This window comes from Lepisma saccharinum, chromosome 16 (genome assembly GCF_977018435.1).
Source record: "Lepisma saccharinum chromosome 16, izLepSacc3.1, whole genome shotgun sequence".
Lineage (NCBI taxonomy): Eukaryota > Metazoa > Arthropoda > Insecta > Zygentoma > Lepismatidae > Lepisma > Lepisma saccharinum.
In genome coordinates, this window is record NC_139244.1 from 34,651,740 (window position 1) to 34,673,006 (window position 21,267).

The window sequence follows — 21,267 nt, forward strand, 5'->3', positions numbered from 1 at the left end:
TAACCAGTTGCTTTCACTTTAAAATCCAATACAGTAACACATACTACTACAGTATATTGTTCTACTTCATGTAATCAGTTATCTTTGTTTGCTTTTTGCACTTTAGATGTGCGTACGCATTCTGCATTTGACGATGCATTCGTTTCAACACCTTATTATTGTCATTTGTATTAAACTCTTCTTTGAAAATAAGAAATTTTTGTAAAGTTGTCGCTGAGAGCTTCGTTAAGTGATGGCACAACAAACTGTTCTTGTTCGTTTCCATTTTCGTCAAACATGTGTTGGCTTTGGATATCGGCTACAATTTCTTCTTCACTCGCTGAGGCGCACACGGATAGGTTGTTGTCTACCTCGGCAAAGTCCTCCACTTCACAAGTTGACAAAGATGGACCAAGTTCTTGCACTAATCGCGCCAGAGGAATGTCATCCTCCTCATCAGCTGTTGAAAACGTGTCGTCCTCACCGTGGGATGATGAAGAAAGATCTCTGCATGTTTAAAACAATTGGCAATGGTTGGTCCTTTGAGTGGCATTTTCCCATGCTTCCGATATCATAAAAATTGCATCCAGAACGTTGAAAACTGTTTCTTTACCTTCTTCGATTCTCTGTAACATGTTCATCACTTGAAGTTTCCTGTACTGCATTTTAAGAGATTTTATGACTCACTGGTCCATAGGTTGTAAAACTGAAGTGACGTTTGGAGGTATAAACATAAGCTTTATGCACTGCAAATTGTCGACTACTGGATGAGCAGGACAGTTATCAACCAGGAGAAGAATTTTTCGTTTCTTTGATTTCAGCTGAGAGTCCCGGTTACGCAACCACTTTTGAAAAATTTCAGATGTCATCCAAGACTTTGCATTGTTTTCATAAACTACAGGTAGGGAGTGAATGTTTTTAAAACATCTTGATTTTCTCGATTTGCCAATCACCAAAAGTTTTTCTTTGCATGATCCTGCCATATTTGCATCAACCATAACTGTGATTCTTGTCTTAGACATTTTCCCACCCGAACACTGTTCACCTTTAAATTTGAGTGTTTTATCTGGGGTCATATTGTAAAACAAGCCAGTTTCATCTGCATGAATATATCATCTGGGTTGTAACCTTCACGCCACTTCTTAGATAGCCACTCGTCTGTTATGCCATCAGGTACACCGGCAGCTTCGCCACAAATTTTCCAGGCGACAATATCATGGCGAGCTCAGAAACGTTATATCCAAGAGGAAGAACAATTGAAGTTTGGATTGCCCAACCGACGCGCAAATTCATTGGCTTTCACTTGCAGAATAGGTCAATTGATCGGCACATTACTTGTTCTTTGCTGCTTATACCATCTAAGTAAAACTTCTTCAATGTCTTTGTGCTCAGATGATCTTGCCCGCTTGATTTTTAGAGAATTTTGTTCGAGAAGAGACTGTATTTTCTCTCTGTCCTTCCAAATTGTAGAAATCGTTGAGTGTGATACACCCAATTTCAGTGGTCTTTATGGTCTTTATTCTTAGCCGAGGTTCAGCAAATGCTGATCTACCACCTTCCTTCGCGATGCTGACGTTTGTTTCCCCATTTTCTAATCGCCATATTATCTGTGACTTTTCTTTCTTTTTCTTTGGCGACATCTTCACAGCGATGCTTGCCTTGACTATTTAACACACATAATGATTTGAAATCTACAATCTACTGAAAACAAGAGTTTGAAAATAAGCGTTACATTGTTGTCGGCAATCCCCAAAAACGTAAAAGAAAAAAAAATCAAGATTGTACATTGTAGCCGATACATTTCTCCGAAAATGTGATAAAAATACGTCGTTTTATGCGATATGTCGTAATAAGCGATGTCGTACTAAGAGATTTTTTAAATACAGTGCTTATATAGGATTTAGACGTGGCCGTTAGATTTCGCCTTTATTCAATACGTCGTTACAAGCGATGTCGCTAGAAACGGTTTCGTCTGTATATACAAGTACCCTGTGTGTGGGGAAGCAGGGCCGGATGCTTGAAATCTTCGGTGAACACACAATGACGTTATAGTTACGTCACAGCGCAAGGAATAATAGTAACTGTATAATAAGTAACGTTATGTCTAGGCGTCCGAAATTGTGGCTCCAAATTTCATTCTGGTTAATATAGCAAAAGAAAACTGTTCAGCTTACGGAAAATTCTCGTCTGTTTTCATCTGGGCCTATTTCAGGAATGGGCCTAATGCTGCATAATCAATAGCACCCGCCTCAATCCGGCCCTGTGGGGGGGGGCATAGCATTGTTCCAAAAGATTTTTCTTTAAATACATGAATACAATACATAACAACAATATTTTGCATAACAATACGTAACTGTTTTTGACGAAGAAAGTTTTTCACTGGTTTTCTCAAACGATTTGTGTCTAGTTGTTAGTATGGCACATATGACGCGTCTCTTAAAAGCAGCGTTTAAAGGTATCTGCATTATTCTTAATGCAATTTCGTACAATAGTAGCAGATGTTTCTATCAATCCAAACCGTTACGAGGTAATCTAACGAAACTTTTTTGTATGAAGGGTCAACCTACTACTTAAGCAATTTGTAGCGTTCTATAGTACATTCTACTTACAATAAAGTTAATGCCTTGCATAACATTATAAGTTTTACCACTACTTAGGCGGACACCATAATAACTTTAGCGGATCGGATGTAGCCCGCGGGCCTCAGTTTGGGCGACCCTGATGTATTAATTTTTCTATAATCCTGCTTTTTTTTCTAGAATTGTAGTGACTGTGATAGTTCATCATGGTAGACACAGCATTACCTCAAAACAAGGAAAACATTTATGATACTTAAACCGGCACTATATTTCTTGAATTGTCAATGTTTCAACACACACAATATTTTTCGTCAAGACGATATCACTACAATGAAATTGCAGAAGTTCTAGGCTTGAAGAAAACTAGATGGTAGAAGCAAGAGAAATCTTCTTCACAGATTATGATCACAAAAAGTGCTACTTAAATGATGCAGTCTTTATTTTCTGTCTTAGCTATTTGAATCTTTGTCCATAGAACCTGCAAGTACGGGAAATATGTATAAGATTACAGAGATTGTCAAGGTTTTATCCAGAATTTTCAAACTTGGGGATTCAATAATAAATTTTGCAGCAAAACTAATAATAAACTTTGCATTTGTGAAAACGTAGATAGAAATTTAAGGGGAACTGTTGGCCATGTAATAGAATCTACATATTTTATTACTAAACTAATACCTTATGGTTAGAAGTAATAGCAATAACCAGTGTTTTTTGGGGCAGTGCGCAACGGAACGCAGTACCTGCACCTTTTTATTGGTTATTATTAGATGCATTCAGGCATTTATTTTCGTTAAAATAGGCAGGCAAAAAGGCATTTATAATGTGGAAAATAGGCACTAAAAATGAAAAAAAGGCAAAATAAACAGAAAAAAGGCACATTTGGAAGTTGCTTACTTTTATCTATAATTTCTGGCAAAATGTTAAAATCTACATTGGGAAGAGCATTTCAATTTTCACCAAATTCACGAACGTAACCATGTAACTTACCACTTAATGGCACACTAAATTTCGTCATAATGACAACTACACGATCCTTTCCCTCCAAAGTGCAGAACTAAACTAAAGATAGAGAACTTGATTTTAGAATCCATGCAAAGGTCCTTGGGCATTAGTGCTGTTTCTTGTCAATAACGTCCTGACACGGACGCTGGACGTGATGACGTAATTGTGCAGATGTTCTGCAACAGGTTTTCAGCAGTCAATCATGCACAAGGAAATGTTAACGTAAAGGCAATATCCTAACTCAGCATGAAATACTTTTTTCTCACACTTTTCTCCTTCAGCAATGTTGAAACATGCGTGAGTTCAATATTACTTAAATAAGGCGAAAATTATTCACATAATAAACGGAAAAAAAATAAATGCCAACAACGTCTTTTGGGAGAAAAATAATTTATATACACACTTTTTTTAAAAAAAAAAAATGGTCCAATTTCATTGAAAAAGGCAAAAAAAGGCATTTTAATTAAAAATAGGCAGTGGGGTCCCAAATAGGCAAAATAGGCAAAATGAAAAGGCTTCTAAAACATTCGAAACAACATAAAAATCGTATATCCAGAAAAATTTTATCAATATATCCAGTAGATAAAAAGAGGCATTTTGCCAAACTTCCGGGCTCTAGTTTTTATTTATGAGCATACCACAATGTTTTGAGTAGTTCTTACGATGAACGCAAGAACAAACCAACTTCAAGAGTATCGGAACCTTTCTTCCAAGAAAAATAGCATTCTCAATAACTAACAACAGTACAGAGAAGCAAAACATTATGAGAAAATTCTGCGGATATTATAAAAAAAAACACAAGCATGAATCTACCAAACCCAGATTGCAAGTTGGCCGTAACTTGCATCGGTATAAATATGATGATGTGCATGAGAACAGGTCGTTACGACGCCAAGGGTCCCAGCTTCGAATCAAGGCCTGGGTGTGGGTGTTATTTGTGAGTATCCCTTCATCAACAACAACGTCCTCATCTTCGCGATTAGCCAAAAGTGGCAGAAAAGTGAAGTGAAATAAACCACATCAAGGATGAGAAAAAGTTGAGCTAAATTATTTAATTTTTAAACGCCCCTCGTATATGGTAAGTCAATTTTTATCCACCTCTTTTTACCCTTACGAGCACTTGCAGTTCCGGCAACGCGAGTAACCACAACGCGGCCTCCCGTACCGAAAGAAAACATTGGCAAAGCCTCACAATTCGTAAAATTTTCTGCTGGTTGAGTCTTTTGTGAGGATCCTGTAGGAAGGGTTGTAACCGAGCTTTCCGCCGATGGATCGAACATAGTTTGCCTCCATTCCCCCATTGAATGCTGCTTCTCTTAACGACTGCCGTTGCCATGGCAGCAGATGGAAAAAGGGAGGCAGTTTTTCAAAGGATACGAATCGAAAGGAGGTCGGGAGTTAGAAGTCTCATTACTTTATTCTGCCTGCGGAAGCAAGGCTAGATCCGGTGCCTATTTAATTAGGTCGTCTTTCTTGTCTGAGGGAGTCGACACATACAACCGATTCAAGGGCTTACCACCGAGCTATTGATCTACGGATAACGACAACTCCGTGACTTTGCAGGGGGAGCCACGGTCGCCTACGGATTCACGATTACCAAACCCTAAACAATTACGTATTAAAACCGAATTTTATGTATAACATTGTAGAAAACCGAAACCAATAAGTGTACACTCACCTTAAGTTTACGGTATCGCAGATGATAATCACAGAAAGAGTACCACTGCTTGTTGTGTCTCTTCACCAGTTTAGTAAGATGGTCGTCCAACAGGTATGTCATACGTTGGCCACCAAGAAGTCTGGATCTAACACCCTGCGACTTGTCTGGGGATATATCAAATACATAGTTTTCGTACAGGATATTAAACAAAATCCCAACATGGGTTGGTATTGTTGATGAGGATACACTGCAAAGTGTTTGAAAACAACTCGACGATCGCTTTGATTCTTCCATGTGACACAGATTGTTGATACAAACTTAGACATTCCATACAAAACCATTTAAAGCATTTGTAATGATTTGATTTTTATATTTCCATTCGGCCTACGTTTACAGGTGCCTTGCGCTCCAAGGTGTAATATTAATAGAAGTAACGGTGATGTATTTTCTTTGAAATCTTGTCCGTGTATATGGTCCATAAAATTCACATGGACTTCAACTTTTATAAAGAATAAATCGCACCCTGCATCTACCTTCTGTTGTATACCGCCTGCATCAAAACATAATTTGAACTTCTTTCCTTAAGAGTGACTATCACACCATAAGAGCAACAACACATGAAAGTTTCATATTGAGTTTTCTAATTTTTTGTGCAGTTTCTCTTTCTTAATTAGTTTGTGCCTGTACCGCATGCGTTTGGTGGGACTAATGTTAGGCTCTTGGGGGAACTTAGCCTAGCCCCTACCTAACTACGCCCATGGCCTTCAGTTGTAATGTGTTGTTCGCAGGGCCGTTGGAAATAATGGCTTCCAACACTTTCTTTCTTCTTCAATAATCCTGTATATACCAGTAGCGTATACTGGGTCCAATATCTGGGTTATCTCACTATGTCACTGGTCCTGGGCTATGAGACATAAATTTACAAGAAATCAGGTTGCCAACTCCTAAGAAATCAGGTTGCCAACTCATAAGAAATCAGGTTGCCAACTCATATTAAATCAGGTTACCAACTCATATTAAATCAGGTTACCAACTCATATTAAATCAGATTACTAACTCATAAGAAATCAGGTTGCCAACTCCAGAATCAGCATCATCATCTCACTGATATGAATTATATTATTTACAATTTCTGACCGATTTTTCTCCTGTATTTTATTCTCTAGACTTCAGACTTCGCGTAGAATATATGCTCCTGGTATATACATATATGTAAATTTGAAGTATTATTGTCACCAAAAAATTAAAGAGGTGTATATTTACTGATGTTCTGAATTCTGATTGATTCGGTGAGTGATGGCTCTGTCTAGTCTCGTCTCCTGTCTGAGCAAGCCTATCAGTTTCTCGGTCTTGTCTCGACAAGTCCCGTCATCATGTCGATATTTAAATTTCATTCTCGATTTTCTTCCTACTTTCGAGACAAAATCGAGAATTGTCTCATCCCAGTACCATCTATATTGTATGAATGCAGGTTAGTTTCAATGGCGACTTCTGTGGCATCTTATTCAGGGCACAAATGAGACTGGAGAAAGCTTCCTTCTTTGGCTGGAAACGAGAAGGCTCTCCGAAGTGGGATCCTCAACTAATGCCTCAATTAAGGATATGGAAAACGCAGAAGATGCTTTAACAGGGTGTCTACCAGTCAAGAATGACAAGAAATTATGCTTTTGATCAAGGATTATATATATTTTTACAGTATAATGAACTTACATTGTCATATACCTGTACTAGGATTTGATAAAATTAAATATTTGGAAATCAAAAGTTTTATTGAGTTGTGGTTAAGATTTAGTCATTTTGTTACTTAAGAATTACATTCTTGTATGCGTGAAGTTTTGTAAAAATATGAAATAAAGTAATGTGGCCATTCCCCATCCAGGATGAAGTCTGAAGCATTCATTTATTTTTTACGTGCAATAATATTTAAAGCAAGTCTAAATATGTTTTAAAGTACAACTTCAGTTTTCATCTTAACCGGCCTTGTGCTAGGTTTTTTTTATATTGAGTAAAAATATCAATTTTCTTAATTTTGCAACTATACCTAAGTAGGGGGTGATTAAATAAATGTTAAGAAAAGGGGGGAAAGGTCAAGACAAAGTCATGAAAAAGTCAATAATTTTGGATTTGTTATTTTGGTAGACACCCTGTATAACAAATCAGTAACTTTTAAATAGTTTATGTATTGAATGTTTCAAATAAGTAATATAGATTAAAATAGAAATAAATATACATTGCTGTTTCTCTTCTTCTAGGTTTGTGGAAAGGTGTTCGGCAACGCGTCTGCCCTTGCGAAGCACAAACTCACACATAGTGACGAGCGAAAGTACGTGTGCACGATGTGTGGGAAGGCGTTCAAGAGACAAGATCACCTGTGAGTACCCCTTCCTTACTAAATATGTCCATTTCAGATTACTTTGCAGGACTTACTGCTGTTTTCGTAGGCGGAACAGTGATTGTCGTTCCACCCACTGATGAAAATAACTAAAAAAAAATCAAGTTTAGGTGATTAGATGAGCTTTATTCTCGTCCGTGATTCACATGATTACATATGAGTCATTTCATGCGAAATCAACACAGCCCCCAACCTGACCATCTCCGATTTTCATGAGATTTGGGGAGTTGAAACTATGCAAGTAACTATGAAAATTTTTAGTCCCGTGCGTCTTGTAATTGTTAAATTATTCAAGGACAAAGTTAGCAGAAATTGCCCTTTTTGAGCCCGCTTAGCTGTACTAAATGTGCTGTAACTCCGCCCCTATTTCGCCTAGGAAGCTCAAATAAAGCTTATTGTACAGGGAACTGAATAAGCTTTCAAGTGACAGATAACAAGCTTACCTTTGGATAAAAATATAATTTTGTCACGTGACCTTAACTTTTGACCTTGAATATCTCAAAACATGTCATCACCAAAAATCGTGAAAAAAATATATTTGGTCCCTCATGTCATACTCTAAAACATATCAAAATATGATTCTGGGACTGCAATGGGATCAGAAGATACAAAATAATATGTGTAACTATGTGACTGATAGAAGCCTCATTACATGAACTATGACGAGTCAAAAGTCCTTTAACACCCCCTACATAATGTAAATGAGTTACCCTGGTCCTGAAAAAAATAGGTTAGGCACAGGGAGATCCCTAGCTGTGTGTGTCATGCGCAAGTCCGGCACATTGTTGACCGCCATATTGAATTCAACGCAAAACTTTCAAAGGAAAGGTGGTGATGTGATATATTAAATCAGACTAGAATTTCACGAGAAATGAAGCAGCGAAGATTTTTCCAACTTCTTTTTAGGCAGCAAGACGTTATACACATATCTTTCACTTACGATATATGCACATTATAGTGTTGTCAATATTCCTATAGGCACACTCGTTGACGTCTCTCACACTCACATAGAACATTTGGCAATGTAGCAGGTGGAACATCATCGAAAGCAGCAACTATGCCTTCTCTCAGGTGGTCAATATCAGGGATTTTAGTGCATGCACCATTCTCTTCAAATGTTTCTGAAGGTAAAAGTCCTCCTAAGATGTTAGATCTGGGGAATATGCAGGCCTTTTAATATATCCCCGTCTGCCCATCAATCTACCTAGAAATTTACCATGAAGAAATTGCCAAAATGTTCACATAGTGTGGTCACACACTGTCCTGTTTCAAAACTCTGGAAAAGTGCCATATCCCATAAGCAAGGATGAAAAACCTGTTCACTTAACGCATCCAAGAAGTCCTCATCATTTAAGGTTTCGTTGTTGAATATGGACCAACCATTCCCGTTTTCCATACCACATCATTAGCTTACCAGCAACAACCATTCGGCTGGGATCTGTCTACTGTAGATTATCAAATCACAGGTATTGCATATAATTTTTATTAACTTTACCGTGAACTTAAAAAATAGTCTCGTCACTGAAGAATTTTTCATTCCAAAGGAAGTGTCACGTAATTGCTTGAGATACTTTTCCCAATATTCTCCACTATTCAAGTATTTGGTGAATGTTGCTGATTAAAATCATATGCAATGGTGCGTATACTTTTTTCTCTCCCAAGATGTCAGCGTGGTCTCGACGAGTTCCTAACACGTTAGGAGCATTCTTAATACTTTGTTTTTAACACCTCAAAATGGAGAAAATGGTTACAAGCATGCAGTAATAACTTTTTACTGGTTAAAGATACTTTGTAAAAACCTTCGCCGTTTCATTTCTCGTGAAGTTCTAGCCTGATTTGTATATCACTTCACACCCTTTCCTTTGAAATTTTTGCGTTGAATTCAATATGGCGGTCAACAATGTGCCGGACCTGCGCTTGACACACACAGCTAGGGATCTCCCTGTGCCTAACCTATTTTTTTCAGGACCAGGATAACTCCATTACATTTTGTAGGGGGTGTTAAAAGACTTTGACTCGTCATAGTTCATGTAATGAGGCTTTTATCAGTCACATAGTTACACATAATATTTTGTATCTTCTGATCCCATTGCAGTCCCAGAATGATTTTTAGATATGTTTTATAGTATGGCATGAGGGACCAAATATATTTTTTTCACGATTTTTGGTGATGACATGTTTTGAGATATTCAAGGTCAAAAGTTAAGGTCACGTGACAAAATTATATTTTTATCCAAAGGTAGGCTTGTTATCTATCACTTGAAAGCTTGTTCAATTCCCTGTACAATAAGCTTTATTTGAGCTTCCTAGGCGAAATAGGGGCGGAGTTACAGCACATTTAGTACAGCTAAGCGGGCTCAAAAAGGGCAATTTCTGCTAACTTTGACCTTGAATAATTTAACAATTACAAGACGTACGGGACTAAAAATTTTCATAGTTACTAAGTTCCATGCATAGTTTCAACTCCCCAAATTTCGTGAAAATCGGAGATTGTCAGGTTGAAAATTGCACATATCTGTGTTGATTTGGCATGGAATGACTCATATGCATTTTGTGATACCAGCCATGTCATGACCATGGAATAACACTATAATACGAGGGAGATTACACTTAACCTATTACAATTCTGGAATTGAGTGATTGTATAAATATATTGTTGGGTTATGTACAATGAGATTTAAATTATATTTGATACTTTTGGACTGTTCATATTTTTGGACTCATTAGTACAATACACATTGTACATTTACCTTAATACGATATTAGTGAAGGTTGTGTAACAAGTTATCACAGTATTGATACTATTTTTTGCGAGATTTGATACTCATCAATTGAGTTAGAAATGTTCAGAAAAGTTAGAAACAACGAGTCTTCAGTGAGCAAATATCTGATGTTCTACACACCAGAACTGTAACTTCATCCATTACTTCATTCTCTACCGAACATACTTATTTTTAGCTTTCCTCAATTTCCCCTTTTAGCACTTAACTTGTTCCTCCACTTATGTCTGTCTATCATTCCACAGAACATCTCATATGTGTCCTTCAAGAAGCAACACTTAATAAAACAAAAACAAGTCTAGAGAGATGTTACTGGTTTGACCTCGTTTTCTCACAAATTCTTCTAAGTACTTCCACATTTGCATTCCAGTAAATAGTCTCGCCAGATACGCGTCGAAATGATTGCCGTGATTCTGTCCTAGAATCATTCAATAAACACTATCACACCATAGCTCGGTTCTCATTCATCACACGCAAAAATATAAATAAGAGATAAAAATTAGAAAATTACCTTATATATCCAAAAGGTTCATTTTGATCTTATTTCTTTATTGAACGTTAGAATTTAAATATTTTACGGAACACCCTGTGTATCTATATGTATTATGAATATGTATCTACAGAGTGTTCACAATAACGTGTTTTATCTTCCAGCAACGGTCACATGCTCACTCACAGGAACAAGAAGCCTTACGAATGCAAGGCGGAGGGCTGCGGGAAATCCTACTGCGACGCCCGCTCCCTCCGCAGGCACACGGAGAACCACCACTCGACGCCCGCCACCACCGCCACGTCCACGGCCACCGTGAGCGCTGTGACGGTCGTTCCCGCCGGAGAAGACTCGCCCATCGCTACGTGTATCCAGTACGCTCCTCCGCCTCCCCCTTATCCTTCGGGATCTCCGCCGGCCACTACTCAGGCACCCAGTCAGCTCCAGCAACTGCTCTCTGCCGTAAGCGAGCCTACCTCCTCAACAGCCAGCAGTCAAGGAACCTCGCAACAGGTAGGTGACAGCCTCCCTACTTGCCGGATCTGGCGACGTCACTACAGGGCTTTCCAAAATCATGTTCTGGGTTTGATGACGTTAGTGCTGATACTGTTCATTTAAAAACTAACATTGCCGCTGAGAAGCTGATAAAGTTGTTGTATGCCTCACGTTCTTAATGTGTAGTTGTGTCAATGCCCGCCAGGAGGCAGTGAGCAAATTGGCGGCTAGTGGAACAGGCCATAAAGTTATCAAGGAATGTTGATCCACTCACTGTTGGTTCGTCAAAAAATAGACCATAAACCTTTTTCTCCAAGAACGCACAAAAGACGTTGACTTTGTGGAGTTCGTTGATTTTCAACAGTCGCCACCTGGATTTTCCATGCCCCAAATTCGAACATTGTGCGTGTTCATCTTTCCATAAAGGTGATATGTAGCCTAATCCGTGAATACTGGTTTACCAACAAAGTTATGGCTCTCACTAATCAGTTACCCAATCCTCATGCAGAACGAATGTCGTGAGAGTTTGTCTTAGGTTTGAGAGCCTGAAGTTGGGTAATGCGATGTGGTTTGAATTGAAGTCGTTTCCTTAAAATACGGCACACTGTTGTTTGTGGGATACCCGGTTGCCTTGAAGCTAAGGGAACAGATTTTTCCGGCCTCGCAATTCACAGTGTCCTCTGAAAATTATGGTTGACCGTTGCTTTATCCTTGCACAAACATCCTGATTCACGGAACGGTATATATCATCGTCGTATGGAGGTGTCTGAAGCTGCCTCCTTACTACAATTTGCATGAAAGTGCCGTTGAACCACTGTAAATGACTTCATTTCCTGAAATTTAAGGAGACAAATGCATTCTCAGTACCTACCACAAGCCGCCATCTTGCGAAACCTTCCACCTGGCGGGCGTTGGAGCAACTACACGTTAGAACGAGGGGCACGCGAAGTCAGTTTCTCAATAGATTGCCGAGGCAACTTAAAATTTTTGAATAACATAGTATCATCAAACTAAGTCCAATGTAATAGTTGCACAATACTTCTATCAATGTTTATGATCATTATTGTATTACACTATCGAAGTAATGTTCCCTCTTCAATGTCTCTATTAGAGATTCGTTAACCAACAAACTTGGAAAATCTTTGCTACAAGAACACGTTTTCAGTTAGTGTCACTAGTTGAAACGCAATGTAGGGAGAGACCGATAGTACAAACTGCTGTACAGTGGGATGCACAAGTATTGCTAGGCAAATTGCCCATGACTATTTTTATCAATTTTTCTGTTGAATCCTGCGTGTTTTTAAGTATGCTGATACAGAGGGCGTCACCAGCGTGTTTGGCGTTTTGTTGCCGTTCTTGAAGCTCTCGTTTGGTAAAGCAAAATGCACGAACTTGGAGGTGGACAATTTGGCTTGGTAATACTTATGCATCTCACTGTACTATCCATATCAGGGGGTGGAAATTAAGGGATGGAGGAAGGACCACAACTATCGACATCCCAAATCTTCAATGGGCACGGTGAGTGAGAGGGTAATTGTTGACGAAATGGCTGAAACGAAATTCAATTTTGAATAAAGTTCTAAGTAATACTGAAAGTGCTACAGTTTAAATGGAGTGCAGGTACATTTTAGGGAAGAGTTTCAAAGAGATACGCCCAAGTGAATCTCAATTACTCGAATGAGAGAAAAGTTTCAAGCAGATGACGCTATTTAAAATGTCAAGAGACAGAGTTCCAGAAGATTGAGAACATCCACAACATGACGAAAATGAAGTCCTTCCACGTAGCCACGACAAGCAGGGACAATTCCAGAAGGCAGTGGCGGAGATTGGGTGCCTAAACTGGCGGGGGGGTGGGGGCAAGAAAGGTTTACTTCCTCTTGGTAGACAATATCAGCATTAACAACAATAGCAACATCATTTGTTGGATATATGCTACCATGACGTCAAATATGATTTTGGGGAGCAACAGTAAATACTAATTTACTTTCAGCTATCCCATACTTAGGAACTACTTTATTACAGTGAATTTGAGGAGGGCCTTGCAGTAGATAACGCCACGTTAACCCAATTTTTCGCCTTTCACTTCTTTCTACCATTTATTTTAAGAGCAATATCAATAGTTCATTTACTTTTTTTTACATCAAACTGGATCTAATAATCCTCTTTCTATTAATAGTAATATAGATAAAACCCCATTTCATCCATATTTTCTATCAACGATATATTAGGATTTATAATTACAATCTTAATATTAATGCAACTTCCAGTAATATTTCTCACAACATTAGGAGATCCAGAAAACTTTACCCCAGCAAATCCCCTAGTAACGCCAGTACATATTCAACGAGAATGATATTTCCTATTTGCATACGCAATTCTACGGTCAATCCCAAATAAGTTGGGGGGTGTTAGCACTAGTCTTATCCATTAGAATTCTATTAATTATGCCAATAAAAGAAATTTTCCAGGTCTGCAATTCTACCCTATCAACCAAATACTAGTCTGAATAATACTAGCAACCACCCTCAGTAATTTGAATCGGAGCTCGACCACTAGAAGGTCTATATATTATAACCGGACAAATACTAACAATTATATCGGCCATAGTGCGGGGGCAAAATGTGGTGGACAACTGGCTCCCCACGTCCCGCGCCGCTGTCAGAAGAGAAAAGAGAGGAATGTGTCCTGTTCAAGCAGTTTTTTATCTCTCGCTCTTGTTATGCTCCCAAATACATAAAAAATCAAAAATATTCATTTCAATATGGTAGCTAGGGGTATAATAAATAAGCCATCGAATACTTTTCTATAAGTATTACAATAATAGCCGGCCTCCATAGCGGAGTTGTTAGCACAGAGCGCTACGACGCCAGAGGTTCCGTGTTAGAATCTTGGCCTGGGAATTGGTTCTCTATCAGTGTCCTTTCAAAAATTATATCACATAACCAAAAACTGTGATCTTCACGATTAGCCAAAAGTGGCAGAAAAGTGAAGTAAAATAAACAAAATCAATAATAATAATAACTTAATCTGAGACTTTCAACCTCTACCCCAGAAATGAATTTATATGTCTTCAATGTTGAAATATTTCATGTAAAACTATTTATTGTTTAAATTTTTCAAACCAGGCATCCACAACACAAGCTGCTAACAATGACGGCCTAACTAAACAACAATTGGATCTGATTCAGCAGATAATGCAACAGACCCAACAGCAGCAGCAACAACAACAGCAACAGCAGCAGTCTTCGCAACAACAAAACAGCACGTCTGCATCTTCGACAACCAACAACAGCTCTAGCAACGGGAGCGGCTCCTCTGGCAACAGCTCAAAGGCAACAGGAAGCAAGACGAAGACATGGACAGTCCAGGTACGTGACCTCCAATATTTCAAAATGACCTCAATATATGTATTTTCAGAGATGTTATGTGGTTAACATGTGCGCAATAGTGAAATTATTGTAACATCCATGGTCGTAACTAAGTGGAAGGTTTAATTGGTCCAAACCCCTCCCATTTGCTTTAGTAACCATTTTGCACTAATCATATAATCATATAAAGAAATCTCAAAATTGGTCATAACACTACATTCATTAATATGTTTTCTTGAATGTACGCATTGCTTGCATTATTTCTCTTGTAGTCTACGGTTGTTACAAGAATAAAAATACAGTTTTTCGTTGTGACGTTTCAGGAGAGCTCACGCTCCCTTCATCAGACATTTATTTTTAGTTTGACTAAAGATACAGTTATAACAATGGTTAAATTTCTTTAAACAAAAAAGAATCAGTTATACGATGGATGTTGTCAATGTTACATTGTTGTAATATAGCAACTTAACTGTGAAAACCAGCAGTCTGTTTTCTTTTTATTTCAGATATAAGTTTTGATCACATTATTTTTTATTTAAAAATTATGAATCCCAAATATCATCAGCAATTCAAAATCATAATTGCTTTTAAATAAAAAGTAACGTGATCATTTTTTTTCAGAGAATCGAGTATTTAAGGATCTACGTGTCCCATTTTTATTGTCGGTGACTGTACATCAAGCTAATACTTGCATCCAAACGGCGTACAGAAAGTCTTATTGGTTATGATTTATAACTTATTATTCACAATAATTAAGAATTAAATTGTAACTGTGAAATTTGTACCATCCTATATATTGAACCCTACTCATACTTTGATTGCCTATAATTTGAACCCTGATCAAGTATTGTCTCATCATCCAATTCATCCTCGTCGTCGCAATTAACCCGAGAAGTAGAAGAGCAACGTAAAAAAAACAAAATGAATTTGATATATGAACTTCAACTTTAACAAGAGCTTCTCCCAACGTACTGTTTACTAAAATATGAGATTTACAATCTAATTTTATTTTGAGGCAATATCTTTAACTTGAGATTAATGTAACATGACCCAAAAAGGTCAACTAGAAAATGTTTGGCATTTTTATTGCGAAGAGGGGCTCAAAATATTTCTGGTTTTGGAACACACAAACCAGTGCTAGTTTTAAAAAGCATGAAATTGACGTAGGCACGTTTGATTTTTCAGAACTATATAAAAAAATTTAGAGGTCTAATTTTCTCTTACTGGGAGGGGGTGGGCTGTTGCACTCCTCGCGCCCATCAAGTTTTTGATTAGCCTTACTGTGCATAAAGTGGACTTAAAACAACAAAATCAAATATACGATATTCTAGTTGAAAATCTCTGTCTGTAGTGGACAAAACTAGTCAATTGATGGCTACAGCCATTGGTTCTACTTGAAACTTTCTGTTCAATAATCGAAATACTGAGTTTTCGTTACGGAAAATACCCCAGACGGTGTACTATAAGTAATTACATAATACATGTTTCCTTAATAGTAAATTGCATACCTGTAGCTTTCTCAACATGAAAAAATCGTATTCATGAATTAGAGAGTAGCAGCCGGGCACAGAATAGTGACGTCATCATCGCCCTACACAAACGTTTCGTTTCTAATTCAGCACTGAATTTCAGCAGTGTTTGAAGACGTATTTCTCATGAACCAAAACAAACATGGCAGAGATATTTTGCACATCTCGTTTATGCAATATGGCACGAAAAGTGATTATATTTATTACACTTTTCTATCATACTGGAAATATCAAACCTGTGTTAAATGGATTAGGAATCATCAGCGCCATCTTTTGGTGTAATTTTTAATTGCAAGGTCTTTGACGGATTGAAAGTAGCCATACTTGCTGCCTAGGTTCAAATGATTATAACGCGGTAGTTCGGTCAGCATAGCAGAACTTACATATTTGTGCCACTAGATGTCGTGGCTGTGCCGTGGCGAAAGTTACGGGTCCGGACGGGAGAATTGGCAGTCTTTACGCTGAAGTTAGGCAAGATGGGACGAGAGCAAGTTTTCACTTTGAAGGAGAGAAAAAACTTGGGGCGACCGGTTCTTCTAGAAACGGGAGAGAAGAAACGATCCACGTCCAGCCGATTCAATGAAATGCACCATAATAATAAATTCTATTGAATAATGCACCAAGCACTGATAGTTGAATACAAAAGAAGGGACGCCGGTGAATGCCACTGAGGAGAGAGGCTCTCTCCGTGACCTGCCCGGGATTATTATTAGCATCGTCTGAGGTTTGGGAGATGCGGATCTTTCGAGAGAAAAAGAGATTTAACTCGAGAGGAGCAAGTTGAAGTGCGGATGGCCGGAGGGGAGGGGAGGGAGAGGGCCCCTGATCAATATTGGAGGGGAAGAAGCATTAATCCTCCCCAGTGAATGAAGCCAGATTAATTTAGACTTAGAAACGGGGAAGATGTAATGGAAAGTTTTACGCAGTGGAAGAACTGAAAGATGGGAAAAATCCACATCCTGTAAGAATTGTTAGACGAGAAAGCTCTCTAAATTATGCCCCACGTGGTGAAAGTAATAAAAGAGAGTGAAGGAACCAAAGGGTTTGAAGAAACGCATAGCGGAAAAACTAAAAAAAAAAATAAAGTGGTTCAAATATTTGAAGAACTAGAGGAAAAAATATGTAGTGATTGAAAGTTTCACTTAGAGTTCATATAAATTATGAAATAAGTGTTAAGAATGACAGAATGGATACACAATGTTTATTTACATATGAGACCTAATAGAAGAGATGCTACGGGTATGTACACAAAATGGAAGAACAAAAAGAAATTTTCATTTAAAACTGTTCAAAAAATGCAAGAGAAACGTACAAGATCTTGGTCACTGGCATAACTCAAAGATGAAATAACAAAGCTTTAATCTTAGTGAAAATTGTTAATAGTTTCATGTTTCCGTACTGAAACTGGGCCTCAAATGGAAGGATTTAAAGGTATACAAGTAAAGGACAATACGTTTCGTGCTTTAAAGTAAGATAGTGAGTATCACGTAATAGGACAACGCTGATCCTAGGAAATAAAATATGGAAATGTTCACTTAATTGAAGGAACCATTTGCTTAGTGCATAGTGATTAACATTGTCACTTTGCAATGAAGGAATCCCGAGTGCCACTACCGGTGAAGTGGTTCGGATTCCACTTGGAACTCCATGTCCAGTCCCGATTCGTCTATTTGTGCATAAAGTGGACTTTGCAAAGCAAATATGCTGAGCATAGGTTTGCCAAATGTATGAACTCTTTGTAACATGTCGTTTCTTGAAATATTCATATTCAATATTCATTTATTAATTCGACTCGGGACCGAAGACCCACTTTTATCAGACATGTAGCATCCACACAAAAAATATCATGTCAAAATAAAAATTTTAAATGTTGAAATTAGAACATATGTAAATACACATAGCTTGCAGTCTGATTCAGTAAAAAATTATAATTTCGCAATTTTTTTCAATTAAGAATACTATAACTATGAAAGAATATATTCAAACCATATGTTAAAGACAGTTCATTATAGGATTCTAATTGAAGATTTCCTGTGCGTATTCAGTCTAGGGAATGCCGTGGAAATGTCAACCTCTCTTCCAAATAATAAATCTTGGACTGAATTCTTCAGACTAATGGTCTAGCCTCTGGACTCACAGCCAGTACAATCTTCCGTGGGGCTCGTATTTGTGTCCTGACCATTAATTGAGTTGCGCATTTGGTTCAATCAAGTTTTTGAACATGGGCTAGAGCCAACAGACGCCTTTTGAAGTCACCCGTTTCCTCATATGTGCGAATACACTTTCCAACTCTTTCGTCACGCTTCTTCCTTTTCTGACCTTCTAGATTGAGTTCCATCCGCATGTACTTGATGTTGGTGTCTTCTGCTTGGCTCTTGAGGCAGCCCAGAACATCATGGATTTTTGGATGCGGTCTTCCAAGCCACCCATTTATTTGGTTGTTCCAACCTTCTACAGCTTTATTAACTCTGTGGCGTCTTTGGTTAGGTTAGGTTAGGTCCTGATCGTCGAAATTGTCCTACCATTAATTTGTAAAATGACCATCACTGTCAAAATCTTCGCAATTGTCCTAGATTCAGTGATAACGTCGTCGCCTTGTAGTCAAGGGATCCCGGGTTCGATACTAGTGGAGGCAAATGGCACAGTGGTTCTGATCCCACTCTAAACTGTACATTCAGTCCCAATTAGCCTATCTGTGCATAAAGTGGACTTAAAACACCAATTCAGACGAAAATATTTTTGGATTCCTATGTACAGTCATCGACAATCCTAGATCCTGAAATACTCGCTTTTCTTCAAGGCAGTGTGTGGGTTGCCTAACTCTACTGCAATAAATGTATGTTAATAGCAAATTTGCAATGGTAACGACTACACCCCCGTAGAGTTATGCAACACACATAACGCCTAGCAGGAAAGGGAGTATTTCAGACTCTAGGTGTCCCATTTTTTATTGCTGATGACTGTACATGTTAAGTGCGTCCCCTGCACACGACATTTGTCTTGTGACGTGCAGGTGCGTTCGGACGATTTACCTGGCGAAGGCCATTACGCGTAATAACACGGGAAAGGGGCTGTTACGAAGATTATACTTTCGAGTGGAAGTTGCAAAACAAGGGAAGAAGTTGACGGTGGACATTCTTGTTTGATCGGTAGCACGTGGGGGGACAAACCGATCGATGCATAAGTAAGTCGTTGTTTCGAAAGCTCTTCACAACAAAATCGCCTCATTGCGTCACGTGGCTTCCCCATTTGCTTTCTTGGTGCTCGCATAACTGGGTCTGCAGGAGTTGTTCTTGGCTTCACTCGCCTTCCTCCGAAGGTAAGAGTAGTTATAACCGAATTGGAACCGGAATTGAACATACTTTAATTACTCTTTCAGCCGTTATGTAACAATAATCACCATTCCTCCCTTAACTCAACTGATCTAGTTGCGGAATTACCTCATATTTTAATGATTACATACACTGGCGTACGCAAGTGGAGAGTTGATGGAGCTACAGCCCATCCCGAAATTTTGAGAAAAGCAATATTTTTCCAATTAAAGCAGTGAAGAACTCGAGTCAAAGCGAGTGCAACAATCGCGTTTTCGCGATATGCTCCGTGAATCGCTGATCAACGAACAGAAGCAGGGTAAATCAACATATGAATAATGAAAAATACTGTGAGTTGCCAGAATTTATTTTTTCTTACTATCAACTTTCTCGACTTCAATTACTATATCATCTAATAAACTGCTACTATTGTTCAATTGTATATGATTTTATTCCTATTGTATTATATTGTACTTTCTTGTTTAATTTCTTTGTAATCTTGAATTTCAATTTAATTTTTAACTTAATCTGTTCTATTGTATGAGATTTTATTCCATTTTTATTTTATTGTACCTTCTTGTTGAATTTCTTTGTAATCTTGAATTTTATTTTAATTTTTATTTTTGACTATTCTATTGTATGGGATTTTATTCCATTTTTATTGTATTGTACGTACTTTCGTGTTCAATTTCTTTGTAATCTTGGATTTCATTTTAATTTTTATTTCTTTAACTGTTCTATTTCATGGGATTTTATTCCATTTGTATTTTGTTGTACTTTCTTGTTTAATTTATTTGTAATCTTGAATTTTATCTTAATTTTATTTTAATCTGTTCTATTGTTCTATTATATGGGATTTTATTCCATTTTTATTTTATTGTACGTACTTTCTTGTTCAATTTCTTTGTAATCTTGGATTTCATTTTAATTCTTATTTTTAACTATTCTATTGTATGGGATTTTATTCCATTTTTATTTTATTGTACCTTCTTGTTTAATTTCTTTGTAATCTTGAATTTTATTTTAATTTTTATTTTTGACTATTCTATTGTATGGGATTTTATTCCATTTTTATTTTATTGTACGTACTTTCTTGTTCAATTTCTTTGTAATCTTGGATTTCATTTTAATTCTTATTTTTAACTATTCTATTGTATGGGATTTTATTCCATTTTTATTTTATTGTACCTTCTTGTTTAATTTCTTTGTAATCTTGAATTTTATTTTAATTTTTATTTTTGACTATTCTATTGTATGGGATTTTATTCCATTTTTATTTTATTGTACGTACTTTCTTGTTCAATTTCTTTGTAAGCTTGAATTTCATTTTAATTTTTATCTTCAACTATTCTATTGCATGGGATTTTATTCCATTTTTAGTTTATTGTACTTTCTTGTTCAATTTCTTTGTAGTCTTGAATTTTATTTTATTTTTATTTCAATCTGTACTTTTTGGGGTTAGGTGGTAGATCAGCACCAGCTGAACCTCGCCCAGCAATAAAGTCAATTCAATTCAATTCAATTTAATGGCAGAAAAGGTGACATTGTTGCCGAATAATGAAATATAAAGACACGTAAATGCAAATTCCCTTTAAGATAACCTCCGATTACCATTGTTTTCTTTGAGCAACTTTTAAAACGAAAATTAAATGTGGAAATTACGAAATATTTTATAATGTATC

At 37.4% G+C, this 21,267-nt stretch overlaps 1 protein-coding gene across 4 annotated transcripts in view; it reads left to right on the forward strand.

Annotated features, from left to right (window-relative positions):
* Nucleotides 1-21,267, forward strand: part of LOC146000385 (uncharacterized) — an 891,759-nt gene that overhangs the window by 762,666 nt on the left and 107,826 nt on the right. For all 4 annotated transcript variants that reach the window (XM_083137967.1, XM_083137965.1, XM_083137966.1 and 1 more), the window contains exons 6-8: nucleotides 7,473-7,591; nucleotides 11,047-11,395; nucleotides 14,503-14,745. In XM_083137967.1, coding sequence (XP_082994093.1) covers nucleotides 7,473-7,591; nucleotides 11,047-11,395; nucleotides 14,503-14,745 — 711 coding nt within the window. The remainder of the gene's footprint in view (nucleotides 1-7,472; nucleotides 7,592-11,046; nucleotides 11,396-14,502; nucleotides 14,746-21,267) is intronic.